This window comes from Platalea leucorodia (assembly GCF_965183815.1).
Source record: "Platalea leucorodia genome assembly, chromosome: 3".
In the NCBI taxonomy this organism is placed as follows: Eukaryota; Metazoa; Chordata; class Aves; order Pelecaniformes; family Threskiornithidae; genus Platalea; species Platalea leucorodia.
The window spans coordinates 105,820,732-105,840,532 of NC_138825.1; the positions used below are offsets into that span (position 1 = coordinate 105,820,732).

Below are 19,801 nucleotides of genomic sequence, written 5' to 3' on the forward strand. Positions count from 1 at the left end.
CAGTGTTTTGTGCTACAAAACAGGATCTTGTAACTGGCAAATGTATTTGTAAAATTGGCATTATATATTAAAAAAATACTAATAGAGGAGAAAGGGTTAGCATTTATATCGCATCATTTAGTCTGTGAGTAAACTCTGTATTTGCCTTTGGCAAGTACGTATGCTGAGGTTAATTATAGGAAAGAATTAGTATTCTTGGGTAAAGTATGCTGCATTTTATAGTTTATGGAATACCCTCAAAGGCATGAGCTAGTATTTAGTTTGGTTGTTGGTGCTGACCTAAGAGAACGGAAAAAGATCTGCTAGCAGCCCTCAATATTTTGCTCTCAAAGATGGGCTGAGAACTTTTAATTTCCCTCCTGAGGAAACTATTTATACTGTGACCAGTAAAGGTTTTGCCTTGCACATTATACTGTCAAGTGCCTGTTTCTCACCTTGATGATGTGTTTGATGCACAGCTTAACTGCAACATTTTTTTCAGTTTGTTTTTAAATGTATGATTAAGAATATGCTCACAAAGCTGAAGCCTATTATAAAACAAAATTGCATCCAAGTGGGAAATTGAGATATGTAAACTTACAGTTTAACTCCTAGTGATGAAAGTTTTGGTGTGCTTTTTAAGTGATATTTCCTCAGAAATAACCATTCTAAGGATAAACATTATTAATATAATTTATTGTTATGCTTTAATAATGTATTTGTCTTTTGAGAGCTCACTGGTGTGAGCTTTTCTTCTCTTATGTTTATAAACTTGTCTGAATTTTCAGAATGGGGTCCTCTTTTCTTTTACCTTCTTTAGATGCTTGACTACATTATACATTTATGGGCTTAAGCTATACACAGCTCCATATGTGGAATAAGTGTAGAATGTGTCCCTTAATATTTGTTTTGAAATTGCATTTCAATCTATGTGAAATGGTTTAGAAGAAGGTAGCATTAAGATTGTATGATAAGATTGCACAAAATAAAATATAGTTTATATTGCTTTCTCGTAGCCAATCTGCATGACTGTTGGCGTGGTTTTAACGGGAATTAAAAGCTTCATGTGGCTGTAACTAGTCACTTGACTCTAAGCAAAGTTCTTTCTGAGTATTTTTATTTATTAGCATCATTTGCAAAAAGAAAAGTAGTATTTTCCATATGAATAAAGATTTAGTTTGAACTGAAATGCCTTATTCTTTGATATTTTCTTTCCCCATTTTATTTGTCCTGTGAATTTGTTTCCATCTGCGTGGACGTTACTTGCATCATTGTAGAATACAGCCAAGGAAGGAATAGCTATGTTTGTCCAAACGCAGTGAATCATGCCGTCTCAGAAGCTGCAGCATCCTAGGTTTAAAGCATCACCCATTGCTTTCACAGGGGGAAGAATTCATTGGTTTTGACAAACTGCAAATATTTTGTTTTACTGGTATTTATTGGTTTAAACTTTTTTTTAATTTATTGGCTGTTACGAAAGCTTGGGCAAAGCAGCACTCTCTCCCTAAGGATTTCACCAGCTACATGTAAACTGGAGGACCTGGAATGCTTTTGCATACACTGGCCCCATAACGAGGTGAGACCTGCACGTCCTGGACTGTGACAAAAGTGAGATGCGGCCGCTGTTACCAGTAGATGGGCTGTAGAAAGCAGCTTCTCATTCTTCCACTCTAGTCTGCTGGCTTTCTTGTTGTCTAAATAGACTTAGCAGGGAACATTTAGGCAAAATGTTTCATAGCGGAGTGTGTGAACTAGCTGAAACAGAACATTTTATTCATACAAGTTGCATTCTTTGGGGGAAAAAGCCTATCTGGAGATGCCTCTGACTATACCCAGGTGGGTCAGGAGCACATCGGGGCAGGTGAAAGGGAGCGGAGGGACCTGCATTTCCAGACCCTGGGTAGACAAGGACCCTGCCAAATTTTGAGCATAGCTGTTTCCACAGCCCAGGTGAATTCGGCCCAGCATCCGTCTTAATTTCCAAAACTTTTTGAAATGCTTGTTAATGTATGTGAATGTCAGGTGACAAAACTTCAGGTCCTATCTCTGTACAGTCTGAAAAGAACATTAATGTGCATGTTGTTTACCTGTTTCTTGCATATCTAAACTGTTCTTACTAATTCTTTTTTTCCCTGAGTGCCTGCTAGTTGATTTTCGATGTGTCTGGGAAATGAAACCAGCACTATGAAGAAGAAAAATAATTTCCTAAAAGGCTTAGTCACTGGTGATAGTTTGTAAAGGTGTGTATCATTAGATGTCTGTCTCAAAAATATTCTTGTAGCATGACTGCTTTGTACCATACAGGACAGGGAATCAGACAGATAGGCAAAGAATCTAGTTCAGAAATTGAAAGGAGTTGCATTTATTGTAAGTGCAACCAGTGTAATAGCAGAAAAAAATGCTTCTTCTATAGTTACAAAGTAATTAATAGAGAGTATGAAAGCAATCAGAAAATAGGGATATAAATAATAGAAAATTATATGAAATATATAATAGTAAACAAAGCGTAAGGAGAAGATGTTTTTTTATATGGTATTTACCAACTCTTATCACTGGTACTGAGTAAAGAAATACCGGCTCTGTATTTGGGAAGAAAATTTTCCTATTCTGTCTCTAGTATTTACTAAAAGATGCAAGAAAGTGACTATATTCTTTTCAAGTCCATAATAATCTGGTAAAAGCTTGGCTGGCACTGAAATTTTTATGCTCTTGAGACTCAAACAACACTAGTGGAAGCTTAATAACATGTTTTGAACTGTGAGTTTGCTATTGGAAAAGAAAAAGCATTACTCTCTTCAGAGAAAAATGCACAGCTGTATTTTGTAAGACTAGTTTGTCCACTACTGAAAATAATCATCATATTTTGCTTTCTAGTTGCTCTAACACCTTGTACTGAGAAGACTAACTGAACAGTCGAGTTTCAATAATCTGTCAGAGAATTGGCTGGTTTGATTACTTGAGGTTGTATAGTTAAAACAGCTCAGATTTGATACAGAACCATTCCTTTAAGTTAGCGATGTCTTCTGGCCTTTCTTATCTTGTACCTCTTTCGCTGAAACCCCCAAACGCTGTTGTCTTGAACACCTTGTTTGTCCAGGAGTCTTGCGATTCTCCAGGAGATTACACTGCTAAATGCTTCTGGTAGTGGAGAGACAGAGAAAATACTGCGGTGCGTGTGTTTGTGCTGGAGAAAGGAAGGGAGGCTCGTGTATCCAGAGTCCAAGTATTGTACTTGGTACGTTATTATTTTTTGCTGCTAAAGCTTTCTTATGTGCAAGATAATTAGAATCATGGAATCATTTAGGTTGGGAAAGACCTTTAAGATCATCAAGTCCAACGGTTAACCTAGTGCTGCCAAGTCCACCACTAAACCATGTCCTCAAGCACCACGTGTACCCGTCTTTTAAATACCTCCAGGGATGGGGACTCAACCACTTCCCTGGGCAGCCTGTTCCAGTGCCTGACTACCCTCTTGGTGAAGAATTTTTTCCTAATACCTAACCTAAACCTGCCCTGGCGCAGCTTGAGGCCGTTTCCTCTCGTCCTCTCGCTTGTTACTTGGGAGAAGAGGCCAACTTTTTTTCTTTTTGGTCACATATGTGATGACATCCTCTCTGATTACATAAAGACCTGATCTTTGCTGTTTCTCTCATGACACACACACGCTTTTAGGCAGACTTGCCTTCAGTTTAATGCCTGTAAACAGTTCATCTTTTAACCATTTGGACAGAAACCTGGCAAAGGAAAACAAGTCAAGCATCATTTCCCATTAGGAAGTAAACTATTGTTCGATAGGATGGAGCACAAGATTCCCAGAAGTCATACTACAGATACAGCAATGCTGCACGTAGGGGTATTTTGAAAATTAGAGACTTAATGAAATACATACTTGCTCTTTTTTCTGTTTCATAAACTCGCACGTCTCCTGAAGCGCGTTAACCTGTCCGCGTAGTGTGGCTGTCACGCTGCTGCCTGCAAGAGAGCGTGTGCATGTTGACCCAAACTGTTGTGGCCCAGGTGGGCGGCCCGTTGGCCGCAGAAGCTGCGGTGGAAGATCGAGCCCTGACCTGTGCGGTGAGAACTGGCTGCGCTGGGGAGAGGGGGAAGGTTTGCAAGACAAGTGAAGGAGCAGATGTTCTGGCATCGAGGAACGAAGCACAGTATAAAGAGAAGTAAGAAGTCCAGAACATCTGAGAATGTTCCTGGGGGAGGTAGTATTAATATTTACTATTAGGCCAGGGGTTTAGTGTTAGAGAATCGGAACTACACACAGCTAGTCCCCTTTCCTAGTGGTTTTTCTTGGCTATCATCCTATTCAAGAACAGGATTTTTGGTTGTGATGAGTAATTGGAAAGAATGTCCCCTGTGCACAGGTACAAAATGAAGGTTCTGGGTGCCTTTAACATTGGTGCTCTGTAACTCACAGCAAGCACTTCTCCAGATCTGTTCCACACTACTGTGCCTACGAATTAGACTGAATTAATCAAAAATGTAGAAGGTGAGTGCAGGTGGCAGAAGACTGTACTTTTAAACGTAGGATTAGTAGAAGGCATATGGTTCGCTTGCAGCAAGAACTGAAGTGGTGGTGGGATTAAACTACTGAAGTTTTAGCTGAACTAAACAAACAGCTCCATCCAGTATCCTGCTTCTTCAAATACTGTACTTCCAGCCTCCTCCCCTTCTCTGCTCTCTTACCAGATTCCTGAGATCTCGAAGAGCTTTTTCCATCCTTCTCTCTCTTCCCTGAGATCCCTGATGATTCCCTATTAGTGTCAGGATATTTTTTCCCCTCTTAGTGGATAACTCACATGCTAGAGGTTGATTTTTTTTATTTGTTTGTTTTATTGCCTCTAAGGCTGTGAATGTGGAAATTCATGAAGTACCACTTCGAACTTGCCTGTTTTGGAGTGCTCTGTGCCTGGCTTCCACCTCCTGCCCCAGGCACGCTGTTTCGAGCAATCAATCAGAAGCCACGCAAAGGGTCCTCACAGATTTACTGGTGGGGCCAGATCCTCAAAATACGTGTGTGCGAGCCTCCTTGGCAGAAGTACGTGAGGTGGGTGGCCTGGTGTCTCTTCCTCTGGCTACGACGCACGTCCCTGCCGTGGGTTGAAGGCCTCACACAACCTTAATTGGGGCAGAGACTCCTTCACAGGCCTGTTGGGAGTGCACCAGCTGCCGCCATCTAAGAAATATGTTTACTAAATATTTAACGAGCTTGTGGAACTACTCCCAAAGCTCAGTTTTGAAAGCTTGTAACACTGCTCATGACTGTGATTCTGTGCTCAAAACCTTTAAGATTTAAAGAAAAAAAAATTGTAATAGCCCTGTGCTGAAATGCTTCTCAGGTTATGTGTGCTTGTGTCTCTTCTAACCCCCCCTTTTTAACCTGGAAGAAAGGTTTAAAAAGCCACCTTACTGTCCTGGTGGACACCAAGTTGAACATGAGCCAAGCAACATGCCCTTGCCACAGATCAGGATAACGGTATCCTGGGCTGCATCAGGAGGAGCATTGCCAGCAGGTGGAGGAGGATCCTTTCCCTCTACTGGAGAGGCCTCACCTGGAGCGCTGTGCCCAGTTCTGGGCTCCTCAGTACAAGAGAGGGACAAGGACTTACTGGAGGGAGTCCAGTGAAAGGCCAGTCAGATGTTGAAGGGACTGGAGCGTCTCTTCTGTGAGGAAAGGCTGAGCGAGCTGGGACTGTTCAGCCTGGAGAAGAGAAGGCTCAGGGGCGATCCCATCAATGTCTACAAATACCTGAGGGGAGGCTGGAGCCAGGCTCTTGTCACTGGGCAGCACTGAAAGGACCAGCGGCTGTGGGCACAAACTGGAACACAGGAGGTGCTGTCTGAACATCAGGGAACACTTTGTTACTGTGAGGGTGACTGAGCACAGGTGGCCTAGAGAGGTAGCGGCGTCTCCTTCCTTGGAGATACTCAAAAGCCGTCTGGAGATGGTCCTGGACAACTAGCTGTAGTTGCCCTGCTTGCGCAGGGAGGTCCCCGCAGAGGTCCCTTCCACCCTCAGCTGTTCTGTGATTGTAGAATGAAGCCTCTCGAGTACAGGACTACAAGCTCCAGTACTGCTTCTTGTCATCTTAGCTACTGCCACCTCAGACCAGTGGCAGGACCTTCTTACCCTGAATGGCCTACGCCAGAAAGTGGCTCAGAGCCTTTCCCTCAGCCTGTCAAAGGCGCTTTATTACAGGAGAAAGAACAAGACACCAAATGGTGAAAGGGAAAGGAAGACTAAACCTGACTCCTGTCACCTGACATTTCTAAGAGAAATGAAAATTAGTTTTTTCCAAACCTTTTTTTAACTTCTTACAAGCCATTTCAAGTCACCTCTCTTCCTTCTTAATTTAGAGGCGAGGGGAGGTCCCTTTCAGCTCTCTTAATACCTCTTCCCGATTCTCACATTATTTGCAGCTTCCATAACAGGCAGCTTCCTAGGTAACGGTGTGTCCCGTAAGAGCCTGCACTCTGTCTGCAGGAGGGATGGTTCCTTGCTGTCCCCGGTCACAGACCTTCAGTCGGCATGATGGGTGAAGAGCTCAGCACAGTATTAAACCAAATGCTGACTTTAGAACTTTTCTTTAGAGCTCTCTAGAAAGCAGGTGGCATCCATGTAGATGTTTACAGAAGTTTCATGAAGGGTAGCAAAACTGTAACCGTGTTAAAGGAGTGATGAATAGGTGCCAGCCATCACCAACCACCATCAGGGTCACCTAGGTCACATAGGGTCATGTAGACAGGAAAGCAAGTCTGCTACCATTACATTAGTTAAATAAACAGGGTGCAAATCATTGTTAAAGAAGAGCTGCTGGTCCCTTAACAAATCCAATGGCTACAGCAGTGCTTGGGCTGGGAGAGCAGGGCTTGCAGCCATGTCCTGAATGAACAGGAATAGGAATGGATGTCACCGGCTCCACACTTGATCACTGCCATAGCAGACACCTTAATTGAAAGAAAAAAACCACACAAAACCCTGTATTGAAAAACCCACCTATCAGCAAATTCAATGGATAAGGTTGGTATATCACTGAAATTTAAGTTAAAGCAAATAAAACTATCTATCTCCTGAGGAAATAAATATTCTCCTCTTCTTGTGCAGCCTATTAACAGTCCAGCTATCCTATTAAAAAAGTGCTAATACAGCCATTTACTGAAAAGCAGCGTCACTTGGACTGCTTGTATGCTTCTCATTCCATTACCAATTACTACAGAGAACAGGTTATAGAAAGATCTTATAAAATTCAAATTGATTCATCTCTGTGCACAAGAGACTTCTAGGAATAATAGATAAAAACCATGATTTATTGCACTGTACAAAACTAGATTCAGAACAAGCAAGTGCAGAATATAGTACATGATTTATTTTTTCTGTACATTACATATTTGTTAAATTACATTGATAAACCCGAAGCTTCCCTAATTTTTCCTTTACCTGCCTAAGCAAGCCAAGCAATTCATTTTGTTCTACAGGACAGAAGAAAATAGCTTTCTGGAGAATTTATCATCTGATTAACTTGGCAGAAGGTGCTTCAGCTCAGACTGACTTTCAGTGTTTCCCATAGCTTGTGAAGCCTTGTCAGGTTAGAACCTCCGTTGGTAGTATAATGTCCTGCCACTGTACCAGTCTAGAAACAAGCAACTCCATTCTCATTAAATTTCAATAAAGTCTTCTTCTTAGAAGATGAATTAATGCAGTTGCATTTGTAGACATACCAAACAGTATAAATGAAGGCTGTAGCTACCATCAAAAAAATCACTTTCTAGTAGCCCCAGATCTGTCTCTTGAGTTATGCAGGATGTGCTGAGATATCTTATGTGTTTAATAAAGTCCTTAAGAAAAAATAAATATTTTTGCATAATGTATGTACAAAGATTGGTTGATTTCCTTCATTCATAGGTTCAACAGCAGATACAACCACAGCTATGTTTTACTCACTAGCTCACAATGACTAATGCCACCTTGGTAACTGATATATTAAGAATCCAAGAGAATATTGGCCTATTCTTTATAACAATGCAAATTATATGGAGGTGTTTTGAAAACATTGGCTTAAAGAAAGAAGGATTAACAAGAAAACCCATCCTTTGGTCCCTGTAAGAGCAGTTTAACTCTTCCATGAAATTTTCAAGACTCCCCCACATAATTTTAACCAACTATTAAGGCGTCAAAAGAATGGATTTAAAGTTGATTAACATGGTCTTTCTTGGACTTGACAAGAAGTCCACTGCAGATTTCCTGACAAAGAAATTTTCTTAATGTGTCTCCTTCTCCTCAGCTCTTTTCTGCACAAAAACAATACACCAAATAAACCTGTCTGATAATCTCCCCCATTTTTTTTTAAGCTACAACAAAACATTACACTTAAATATATTGCACAAAAAGCATAATGTATCCTGCCTGACTCTTCACAAAAATGGCCACAAACACAGGAGAACAGCTACTGAACATCTCAAAATTTGAAGAGATCAATGAAATGCTGAGGAGATACTGGCATGAGACAGGTGTTTGGATCACTGGCTGTGCAGGGGTGTCCTGTATCCTGCAAAAGGGAGGAGAAAAAAAAATAAGTTCTCTTTCTATACCTACGATCTCCCTCCACTCCCAAGAAAAAAAAAATGCAAAAATTCACATATATGCACATACAATTACTTCCACTGTAAACAAACTGATAGGAACTTGCTCTTTTAAGAATTCACCATATTTTTCTTTAACTGTTTTAGACTAAGTTGTTAAGAAAACAGGCCTTCCAGTTTGACTGCGGTAGTTCAGGGTAGCTTCAAATTTCAGAAAAAAACACCACCTCTCCTCCTACCAAAACCAGAACCCGAGTCAGAGCTCTTGAAAAAAGTTTCACATTCCTTATCCATTATTTTTTGATAAGTGTAATTAAAAAAAAAGCAACTGCTTTGCTGAACTTAAATTATGTTTAATGAAAATCCAAAATCAACTACTGCTTCATGGGGGAAAATGAGCTTCTTGCTTTCCAAGTGAAAGGCAGCAGACACTTCCCAAAAAAACCTCTGAACAGTATGTTTGAAGTCCCAGTCATAAAAGTTTTTCTACATTGCTTCTTTTTCTCCCCCGCCCTCTTTTTTTTCCCCCCTCTTTCACTCCTACCTTTTCCTCACCTGAAAGCATTACCTTAAAACAGAAGTTAGCACCCAAGCAAGTTAGGAATATAGAAGATGGACAGGATGAAAAGGCTTTGTCATTATAAATTCACTAAGCTTGCAGCGCTTTCTTTAATATCACAGGAACTTGAACTCAGCACAATTGTCTCATTATTTAAAATTCAAATTCCTCTTCAAATGAAAAGTTCAGTTTTGCACCTTATTAGAACCCTCTAAGGGAAGCAAGTGCTAGAGGTGTAATGAGAAGAAGGTCCCAGGCAGTTCAATGGAGAGGTTAAACACCTTGATCAATAATGTTGGAAGGCTCAGAAAGTGTCCTCCCCAGGCAAGAAAACTAGAGTAAATACATGCTAAGTAGATCAGAGACCACTGCAGTCTTTGTTTCTTTCATATCCATAGGAAATGACGTTATATGCAATTCAGTTAATAGAAGGAAAAAACCTGCAAAATTTTCTTCTCACTTGGAAACTCACATAAGGAAAGTGCTGTCAAAGATGCCACATTCCCATCCAAAGTCTTCGCAACATTGAAGTGCACTAGGTGAAACACATTCTGAATACTACTCAGCTTTTCCAATGAAAATTGTTACTCTACAGATATGTTATCTGTATTTTTCCATTAAGTCTATAGATGACTACATGAAAATATCATGTGGTATCACCTCCTCATTCTCCCACTCTTTTTTTTAATAATTGCTTTAACATCACCTGAGAACCAGTTGTTACATTCATGACACACAGGGAAAAATAAACAACAAAGAGAACAGAAAAATAGATTAGGCCCCAGGTAGAACTGCCTATTTGGGGAAGTTGTAGATGAGAAAGAAGACTAAGACCAGAAGTGTTAAACCTAACATCTTCATCTTGAGACGACATCTGCAAGGAAGAGACACCACAGCAGCGAACACTCTCCAAGGTAGTTGCTAATGAACTACCATCTTCTTTACCCATTGCCATGTCAATGTCATGTTATTACTTTCCTAGTTTCCAGGAAAAAACACCATCAGAATTAGGATTCTGGGAAAGAAGCTAGAGTTTATCCCCTTTTAGTGCTTATTTATACTCCTAAATATTTTAGACAGAATTTGTAACATAGTGTCTGCTTTGCTCTGCACACCATAAAAATGCTTTTGAAAGTTCTGTTCAGTCCAGAATTACAGGTCCAATAAAAATCTCAGTAAGATCAGTTCCTGGGGTTTTTGGTTATTAAAAACAACAGAAACAGCAATTTTACAGTGGGAAAAAAGTGATGAGGACTAAAAAGAATCATAACTTTCCTGTAATTATGAGCATTTTTCCTTCCAAGAAAAACGTATTTCTCTTGAAATTATATTTAATAAATAGTGCTCAAATCATATTGATTTTTAATATATCTATTTAAAGCTAAACCAGAATCCTTTTAAATTAACAAGAGAATTCACACCAGGAGGAGTGTTTACTGGCAAATGCAGTTGTTCTCCTCAAATTTTATAATAACTGGACATTAAGAAGCTCCCATAACAACTTTGGAGCTACAGTCCTTTTCTGTATAATTATTTCCACCATTTCTTCATTCAGAAAGCAACATTATAATTGCCTCCCCCACCTCTCCCAGGTCATATGCAGCCTGTTTTGGGAATTTCTTTTCAGAGAGACTCCTTCATAAAAGTATGTATGATTACAGCATTGAAAGTGGAGTAAAATCAATTTCAGTATCATGGCATTAAAGAAAGTTACTTGAGGTTCATGTTACTCTTTTCAGATTTAAATATTGAATTAAATACATCAGGGAGTGCAGAAACAGTTTATAACACTGAGTGCAGAGAAACCTATTTCTTAGCAAAATCTGGCTGATCTCACTGACACCATAGACATATGTTCATTAGAAGATGAATTATGGTCCCTAGGTTAAATGGCATTAACAGGGAATACAGCAATAATAAAAAACAAACCTGATGAAAAACTGAGAAGGAAAGTCATCACTAACCTTATCTAAAAGGGAAACAAGAAACAAAGTATTCCTGCTACTAAGTTGATGTGAGGAAACAAAATCAAAACAGAGAGCATCAAACAGTTAGAAATGAACACGTTATTCACTTCGACATTACAGAACAGTCAGCAATGAAAAGAGATGAGACACACAGCAAATACCTGGAGTAACAAAGCAAGGTGGTAGTCCTTTGAGATCATGAAGAAGGAAGCAGGAAGGAGAGCCGTAAAGTAAAAGAAGCAGAGTTAAAGTTTATTGAAGCTAAGGTTCATATGCCATTTAGAAAAAGTCTTTTATTCTTGTGGCAAATCACAAGCAGCTGGAGAACCAAAACCAGCACAAGCCCCAAGAAGACTAAAACCAAGTGTGAAACCTATCACTTATGCAAAACAACTACACTATTTTACATAATGCCCTGGATATTGAAAGAAAAGGTATTTCAACTTCTATGGCCATCTCTGGCATAACTGCAACGTGCTACTGAGTGAGCTAAGAAAATAAGAGAACTGCCCACAATTGCAACGTTGCCTAGTGGAACAGAAAAAACAATATACACAAAAAGCATTCACAGAGGCATCAGTCAATTAGTTTGCCATTACTTTTACACCACTGAAATCAGGTATTTTTCTCACTTTCATCATGGACAAATACTTTACCAAGAACTCACTCCTGAAACATAGTCATTCGATATGAAGAGTTTCTTATTATCATTCCCTCCTTTAACACGGAAGAGTACAAGATGTTCTGTTATATCACTGTACTTCCTACAATGAATTTAGGAGTCTCCTCCTTATTGTACTTAATATTACTATGGTCACACGTTTTGAACAAATACAGGAATACAAATGCCGCTTCCTGAAAAGCTCTTAAAGGCTTAAATCTTAAAGATTATGATAGCTTAAATGTTAAAGATTATGATAGCATACCGAAAAGTCATTTCCCTACTTCAACTGTTTGCTAATTCAATTCAGTAGCCATTAGTCCCTTCTTTTGCAGGCTTTCTTTAAAAGGACACGAAATGCAGGACTGAAAGAATTGTCTGTGTGTAGCCCTCTCATGTTGCCAGCAATTACATTATATTATCAGTTTCATAAACTGATGAAAATTCTTCCCATCACTAGCTAGGCCTGTGCTTTGTGGCTATTTCAGAACCTCGCTGCTTTGGTTCTTAAACTCTTAACTCTCAGCATAGGTTTACCCACAACTGATTTCTACAACTTATTTGCATCAAGGATGTCCCTTACCTTAAATATTTCCCTAAGTAGTCTCACATTTATTCATCCCTTCTCTGTCTCTGAGAAGAACTTATGGAGAGCAGTCACATTCCTTATTAGCTTTAACAGAGCTAAGTTAAAAGAAATTAACCTCTGAAGTACTTTCCTCTGCAACTATTCCAATGTTTTGCTTTGTTCTTGAATGAGGGGAGGAAAAAAAGGTGCAATACCAAGAAGTGTTCAGCTCACTGCCTGAAGTTCTTCTGAATGCCCTTGAAAGCAACAGCTGCCTGATTTTTGAAGTGTACCATTAAAAGAAGAAACTAAATTTTTACATATTATAAACTATCTGAAGAATCCAGTGCTTCCATTTGTTTCAAGGTTCAAACACTTGCTACTTTTCCTCTGTAAAAGTAACTGTGATTTCTCTTTTAAAGTTTGTTTGTGTTTTTTTTGTTGTTGTTTTGTGTTTGTTTGGTTTTTTTGGGGGGTTTTTTTTTGATTGTTTGTTTTGTGGTTTGTTTTTTTTTTTTCCCCACTATATGCCCAATGGAATTAGGCAGAGTAAAAGCTTCAGTTGAGAACAAAAATCTGTCCATTACAGATAAAATTATATGTCAACCACTCATATACATATTTAATAATCTGTCTCATCAAGTATGATACTGAAGCGTGAATGAATTGTCAAAGCCTGATAAAACTTCTTTCTGATTAAGAAATATTTTCACCTAGTACAAGAGTTTTCTAGAACTAATAAAGTACCTCCTGTCCCACTGCCCCCTGCTTTGCTTCTCATCTCTCATTAGAAAGCTTGGGAAAGGATCTAAAACAAAGTGCCTGAAAAAGCAGAGCTTTTTCCCCCCCATATAACTCAGAGTGACTAGCACTACTTCACTCACATTACCCTGATCTAAAACGAAGTGCCTAAAAAAGCAGAACTTTTCCCCCCCCATACAACTCAGACTAGCACTACTTCACTCACATTACCCTGTGTCTGTTTTCCAGACCAATGATTAACCTCTTAGTGTCCCTGCCAGTAAGGGTGCCAGTTGTGCAGAAATCAATTCTTTCAAAAATCTATTTCAGCCTGATCAGACAATTATTTTAAGACAGGGACAAGGCTTAGATTCCAAGACCTAGAGAAGGAAAACTGCAATGCAGGCTCGCAGACTAATCAGACTGGGAGGCACCTCAGGAGGTCTCTAGTCCAGCCTTCTGCTCAAAGCAGGGCAAGCTAGGAGATCAGACCAGGTTGCTCTGAACTTTATCCAGTCAGGTCTTGAAAACATCCAAGGATAGAAACTGCACAACCTCTATGGTCAAGCCGTTCCCTTGCTTGGCTGTCCTCATGGCAGGCTCTTAGGTTCCTCTGAAGCAGTCTTCTCCAGCCTCTCCTCACCGGAGAAGTCCTCAAGCCTCCCTGATTATTTGGGCCTCAGCTGAACTCCATCCAGTTTATCAGTATCTTTTTCCTACTGGGGACCGCAGCTGGAAGCAGTATCCCAGATGCAGTCTAATGAGCCCCAAGTGAAGAGGGATAATCAGTTCCCTCAACCTTCTGACTGTGCTCTTGTTAAAACAGCCAATCCCAAACACCTGCCACAGAATTTTAGTGCAGAAGCATGCAATTAATCTATAACCACACTGTCACTTTAAGACCTGCCCAAATCTACAGGATGAGGCAGTCAGCACTGGAACAGTGATCTAATAGGTACTGCTCATCAGGACCTTTAGAACTTACTGTGCTGTGTTTCACTAAAAATACAAAACCACAAAATGAGTGCTATTATTCCAGTAGTAGATGGGAGTAGTCAAGGTAACAAGACATCTGCCTGCACAGGTTCACTGCCTCTTACTGTCACGCATCATCTCCGAAGTTAAACATTTAATTCCAAACACATTTTAGTCATTCCTGATATTAAAGCACTATATTTTCAATTATACCAAGATCAGAATGAGAGACGTTTACTGTAGAAAGCATTAACCCTTTACACAGCAAAGCCAGACAATGCAAACAAATCCAATACCAAAATGCCCACCTGCATGCTGCTGTGTGCTTACCTTTAAAATTTCTGTTTTCAAAGAGAAAACTTGACCCTACATATTGGGCAACATGTTAAAGACGTGTTCCACTGTAATTAACAGTTCTTAGTCATTCCTGACAGGTTCTTCAGTGAATGCCCAGGCTTTTCACAGCAGAAGCCACTTCTGACTACCTGCTTTCCTACTATTAATTTAGCAAAACGTATTAGTACCTGGAAGGGCTCCTGTGATATCAAGAATACTCAACTTTAAGATAACATCATTCATTAACATGCTACTTCTATGAAAGCTAGCTTATCCTGTTAAACAGCCTACTTTTTTCTATGGAAAATAAAAAAAACTCTCACACTGACATGCAACTCCCCTTAAAAATCCCAGAAGGATGACACAAGAGCAGCTCATTTCTGTGAAACAGAACATGAGTACTTCCCAAGATTTTTGCAAACATTTCTTGCCCTTTGCTGTCCACTTAGCATTACCCATATCTGGTCTTTGAGCAGCAAAAGTAAAGAAGTCTCACTAACCAGAAAACTAGATTATGGTGCAACGCAAAGTAAGAGCAGGACTATGTGTTCACACATAGGTTAACACTAAAATGCCCTACAGAAATTAAAATTGTCCTGGAAGACAGAATATGCTTCATGGTAAACATCAAAATCAACATAAAATACATTTTGAATGAAGTTTCACACATTCCTCCAAGCTTCATGTGAGACAGAAGCAAGACTTTAAAAATAGTTTTACACCAATGAGGTAGGAATACTATAGTAATAAGTTCTCATTAGAAACTTATTGATTGCCATGCCATCAGTAGAAAAGGGGTGTCATAAAATGGCTAACTTCATACAAGTTCCTAACAACTCTGCATAAGGTTAAATAGATACAAGAAGACAGAGCGCAAGTCTTTCCACATGGCACTTCTTGCAATTCTAAATATGGAGGTTATCGGACATCAAGAGATCAGAATGCTAGATAAAGAACAACTTTGGAATTCAATATTTATTTTATATGGAAGTTTTATACATTATTTAAAAGTTAGATATTAGTTGTCCAATCACATTTCACATGAGAAAGCTGACAAGATGATCTTAATATTTTTCCTTTCAGATGATCACCAGTAGCTGTTTGAACTTATTTCTAATTATCTATTTCAAAGCTCTTACCTTCCAAAACAGAATACTACAGTGTCGACAGAAATGCAAGGTGTCCCCGTACTGTTCCTTTATTGGGTAATATTTCTGAAGTGCAAAGTACATCAGCTTCCAGTCAATGTGACCTTTCTCTGATGGAATCAAATGCCTACAAAACTGGACATAAAATGAATATCTTCCTTTAAAATTGTTAAAGAACTAGTCAAATCAGGTAAAGGACCAGGAAAAAAAAAGTAGTTAAACTGAAGTTTTGTAAGTGGAATTCTTTGAAGTCAATAATCTGACATTATACATCTCTGCAAAGCAGTGAGAGAGAACTAGCCACAAAAAAATGGAAGGTAAAACACTAAAAATAGGAGGGTGCATATTTGCCAAGAAAAAGTAGGCCATACACAGCTAATCTAACTCTACTGTCTTGAAATGATTGCAATTATAGCCAAGAATCACATAACAAAAACAATATTAGAGCCATAAGTAATTAATTTTATACTTTTTAAAAAAACACTCCCAAATGAGATTAAAAAAAGATTTTTGAGCATTACAAATAGTGGTTTTCTGTTAAGACAGTAACTATGGATATAAATAATGCTTCTTTCATTTTAAAAGTATATACATGATTATTTTTCACATTTACTTATGATCTTTCTAGAAGGGTAGCAATTATCAGTGATTGATGTACTTCTTGAGGACATAATCTGCATGTAAAGATGGGCTGATGCACAATGGCTACTTCTCCCCAGCTTAATACATAGCCAAGGTTTATTAAGTATGTATTTGTAAAAGGCTTCTGTTCCACTCAGTGTGGATTAGTGCTAATACATTAAGGGCTTTCTTCGTTCAGAAGACAACTCCTAGATGGGGAGAATTGCACTGCCTTTCTGATTTCAGCTACACTTCACTTTGTTTCATAATAGCTTCCTTGTGTAGCGTTCTTGTTTTTTCCAAAAGTGCTCCTCAGATATCGAGTATGTTTTTGTGGCTGTTTCAATGGTTCAACAAATATAGTGCAGAGGACAGGAAAAACAACCTAACATGATTTTGTAGCTTATTAAGGTAGCATGCTTTTAAACACAAAAAGTAGAAGTTGATATTGGAAAATAAATAAAATTATTATATTTCTATCATTAATAACCTACTAAGAAACTGAATGTGAACATTTAGGAACTCACTGGAAACACTGTGTACAAGTGTCCTTCATAAGGCACAGGGCTCGCTAATTCTACTGAAATGCTTAAGTGATCTTTCTCCCAGCATTAGTATAGCAGCTTGCTCTCCAACCAGTTTTGTCACTGTTCAATAGAGCTTACCTCATCTAGCCTCAAAGTCCACTCAACTGCTACATTAACCTTAAACTTCTGTCCTCATAACTTCACCTTGCATTCTTCTGAGCTGCTTCTGATGGAGGGGTTTTCAGTTTGCCTTTGTCTGTCTATATTCTCCAAGAAGTTCATTCTAAGGCCTTTAATCTCACCAAAATTCTTATTTGGGTCAACTGCACATGAGTTAACTGATCTTCACTTCTACCTTCCCTGTTATAATAATACTTAATCTGGTAGTCACTGACCAAATGGTACCACTTCAATCTGTCAGATTTAAGAATGAGTATTTTCACTTCCTCCAGTCTGGAATGTAGTAGGTTTTTAAAGTTCTTCCTCCAGCTCTGATGAGGTAACTTCTATTTTCATAGCTTTATTTTCACCTAGTCTGATTTTGTCTCAGCATATATCACTGTCAGAAAATGAAGACAGTTCTGGAGGCATTCCTAGATTACTTTAATGATTTTATGAGGAGGTGACAGAAAAGTACCATTTCTCTTTTTGTTCTTAATTTCAAAGTCTCAAGCATTTGTTCTATTCTTTTTTGCAAAAATCCTATTTTGGCTTCACTAGACTGTTCATGTAGCCTAAAAGTTTGGGCAATCTGTCTGCCTACCTTGGTTAGTAAAACAAGTTCTACTTTAGCTACTAAAATTAGAAACACCTTAGAGGTATCCTCTACCACACTTGTTGGTGATTGTGTAGCTTAAAAAACAAAAATCATCTTACAGTAGACATCTTTTAAAATGATGCAAGGAAACAGCCTGATAGTTATCCTAAACTCACAGACATGCTGAATACAATTTTTAGTATGAACCAAGCCCCAAAGAGGAGAACATTTTCACTATTACTGCACACTGTCACATTTTTATTTCAAAAAGGGCGAGTTCACACTTCATTATTAGTATACCATATTGCAAAGGTAAGGGCCACATTTATGCGAACTATAGAGTTTATTACCTGCTTTTCTGCAAAATGGTACTGGCAGAGTTTTTTCCACAACTGTCTGTCTTCACTGAGCATGTACAAAGTTGGGGTCACTTGACCTAGAGTAATAATGTCCCAGCCATCAGAGAACCTGTACAAGATGTTATTCAGCATATGGAGAGGGAGATCGCTAAGCGTAAGACCATTGTTGACTTGCTGAAAATAAGAGTTGAAGACTTTTAACTACAAAAACTTGACAGTATAAGGTACAAATAAGATTCTTACTTTAGACGTATCTCAGGTCTTAGTCTAGTTTGTACAAGACCATTGAATAATATCTATGGTAAATTCTGTGATACTTTGATTACTTGGCTACCATTATTCTCTAACCACTGTTGTTGAGAACTTAAATGAATACAGGTACAGAAGGAGCTACAGACTGTAGCTTTATAACTTATAGTTTTCCTACTGTTAAAATAGACGTATCCTAAATTCTTTATTTAAATTTAAAATAATTTTAAAACACTTCTGTTCTCAGAAAATAATTGAAAGCTATGACATATTCAATTCCACCTTTGAGAGAAGTGTGCCAAAACCCTAACTATAACAAAGGTATGAGCCAATTATTTATAATTTATAGGATAACTACAGTTTCTCTATTTTTATTAAGAAACAGAGCACATTTCAATTTGCCTTAAGACAACTAGAATACAGAATGTAGTACAGAATATAGGACTGAAGAGCAGAAATACAGAATGAAAACATTATGAAAGTCAGAGGCGAAGAGAGTGGGTTCACCTCTGAAGTCTGGAGACAGTGCCCCTCCTATGTAAATGAGGAATTCTCCAGGGGGTGACAGATAAGAGCACCAAGAAAGTTTTCATTGAGAGTAAACACCTCTGCTGAACTTTCCCTTCAACGGGGTAACCTACAGCACAGCTCATACATGACTGACTCTGGAGCCTACACGCTGCCAGGTGGCACAAAGCCCGACGCAGCTGAAGGCAGTGTCCCAGCTGGCGAGGGAGGCAGCGTGGGCAGCTGCCGGCCCCACCTCGCAGAGCTGCCCGGTCGCAAGGCCCTGGCAGCGCAGCAGCTGCGCTTTAGCAGGCTCTCACTTACGTCAGTTTATGTCACAACCATTCATCTCACTTATAGACTAGACTTTCCATCGCCTCATCTGTTATAAACATCTCTGGGACTATTGTTCTGTTCAGGAATATGTGAGCATTATAGATGCAAAATTTCTCATCAGTTATTTCAACCAAGGTAAACCAGCTCAGATGGAAGTGGCACACTGGAAATAAACAAACACAGCAACTGCAGTGTCTCAAAACTGTCTGTGCTGTGGTTGCTTGGCATATGAAAACTGCTGAGACTGGGTTCCCCGTTTCTCCTTTCTGTTCCAAAATAAGCTGTTTTATTCAGACACCCAGCACACACAGCAAGGACAATTTCAAAATTTTCATAGCTGAAAGCAAACAGATGAAACAGTTGAATGACTTTACTGTGAGCAACATCTTGCAGCATTTCTTCCTCCAGGAGTAACCCAGACAGGTTAAAAAAATTGCCTGCTTATCATCAGAAGTTTCCACTATAAAAACCTGGAACAGTGCATACCACATGCTTTGAACAAAGTTGCATGATCAGAATCCAGATGCTGAAGTCATCATCCTTTTTTTACAAAAAGCAACTGTGCTAATGAATAAAGCCGTAAAATTACTACTTGAATATTTTATTTGTTTTCTTGATCCACCCCTAAAATTCCTTTTAGATTTTTATTTATTCAGTAGTAGAACATTTACTTTGGAATTAAAAATTGGTGTTTTTTCCACTCTATCTGATAATGTAGAGACAAGCATTCCAAAACTTATTTGGGTGAGAAAAGCAATTACATCTATACATCTCTACCACACACCAGCAGTACAGGCACTATAGCAGCCCTCATTAGAAAAGAGCTATTAAAACATTAGAAAATTATCACAGAATACCAGGTTGGAAGGGACCTCAAGGATCATCTGGTCCAACCTTTCTAGCACAATCAACAAATTAAGTT

General features: G+C 38.9%; 1 protein-coding gene across 6 annotated transcripts in view; it reads right to left on the bottom strand.

Annotated features, from left to right (window-relative positions):
* Window positions 1-7,340: 7,340 nt before the first annotated feature.
* FBXO25 (F-box protein 25) overlaps window positions 7,341-19,801 on the bottom strand; it is a 34,337-nt gene continuing 21,876 nt past the window's right edge. For all 6 annotated transcript variants that reach the window (XM_082305400.1, XM_082305399.1, XM_082305404.1 and 3 more), the window contains 3 exons: window positions 17,779-17,961; window positions 15,515-15,658; window positions 7,341-8,534 (listed from right to left, as the gene is read on the bottom strand). In XM_082305400.1, the coding sequence (XP_082161526.1) occupies window positions 8,445-8,534; window positions 15,515-15,658; window positions 17,779-17,961 (417 nt within the window). In that variant the 3' untranslated portion in view covers window positions 7,341-8,444. The remainder of the gene's footprint in view (window positions 8,535-15,514; window positions 15,659-17,778; window positions 17,962-19,801) is intronic.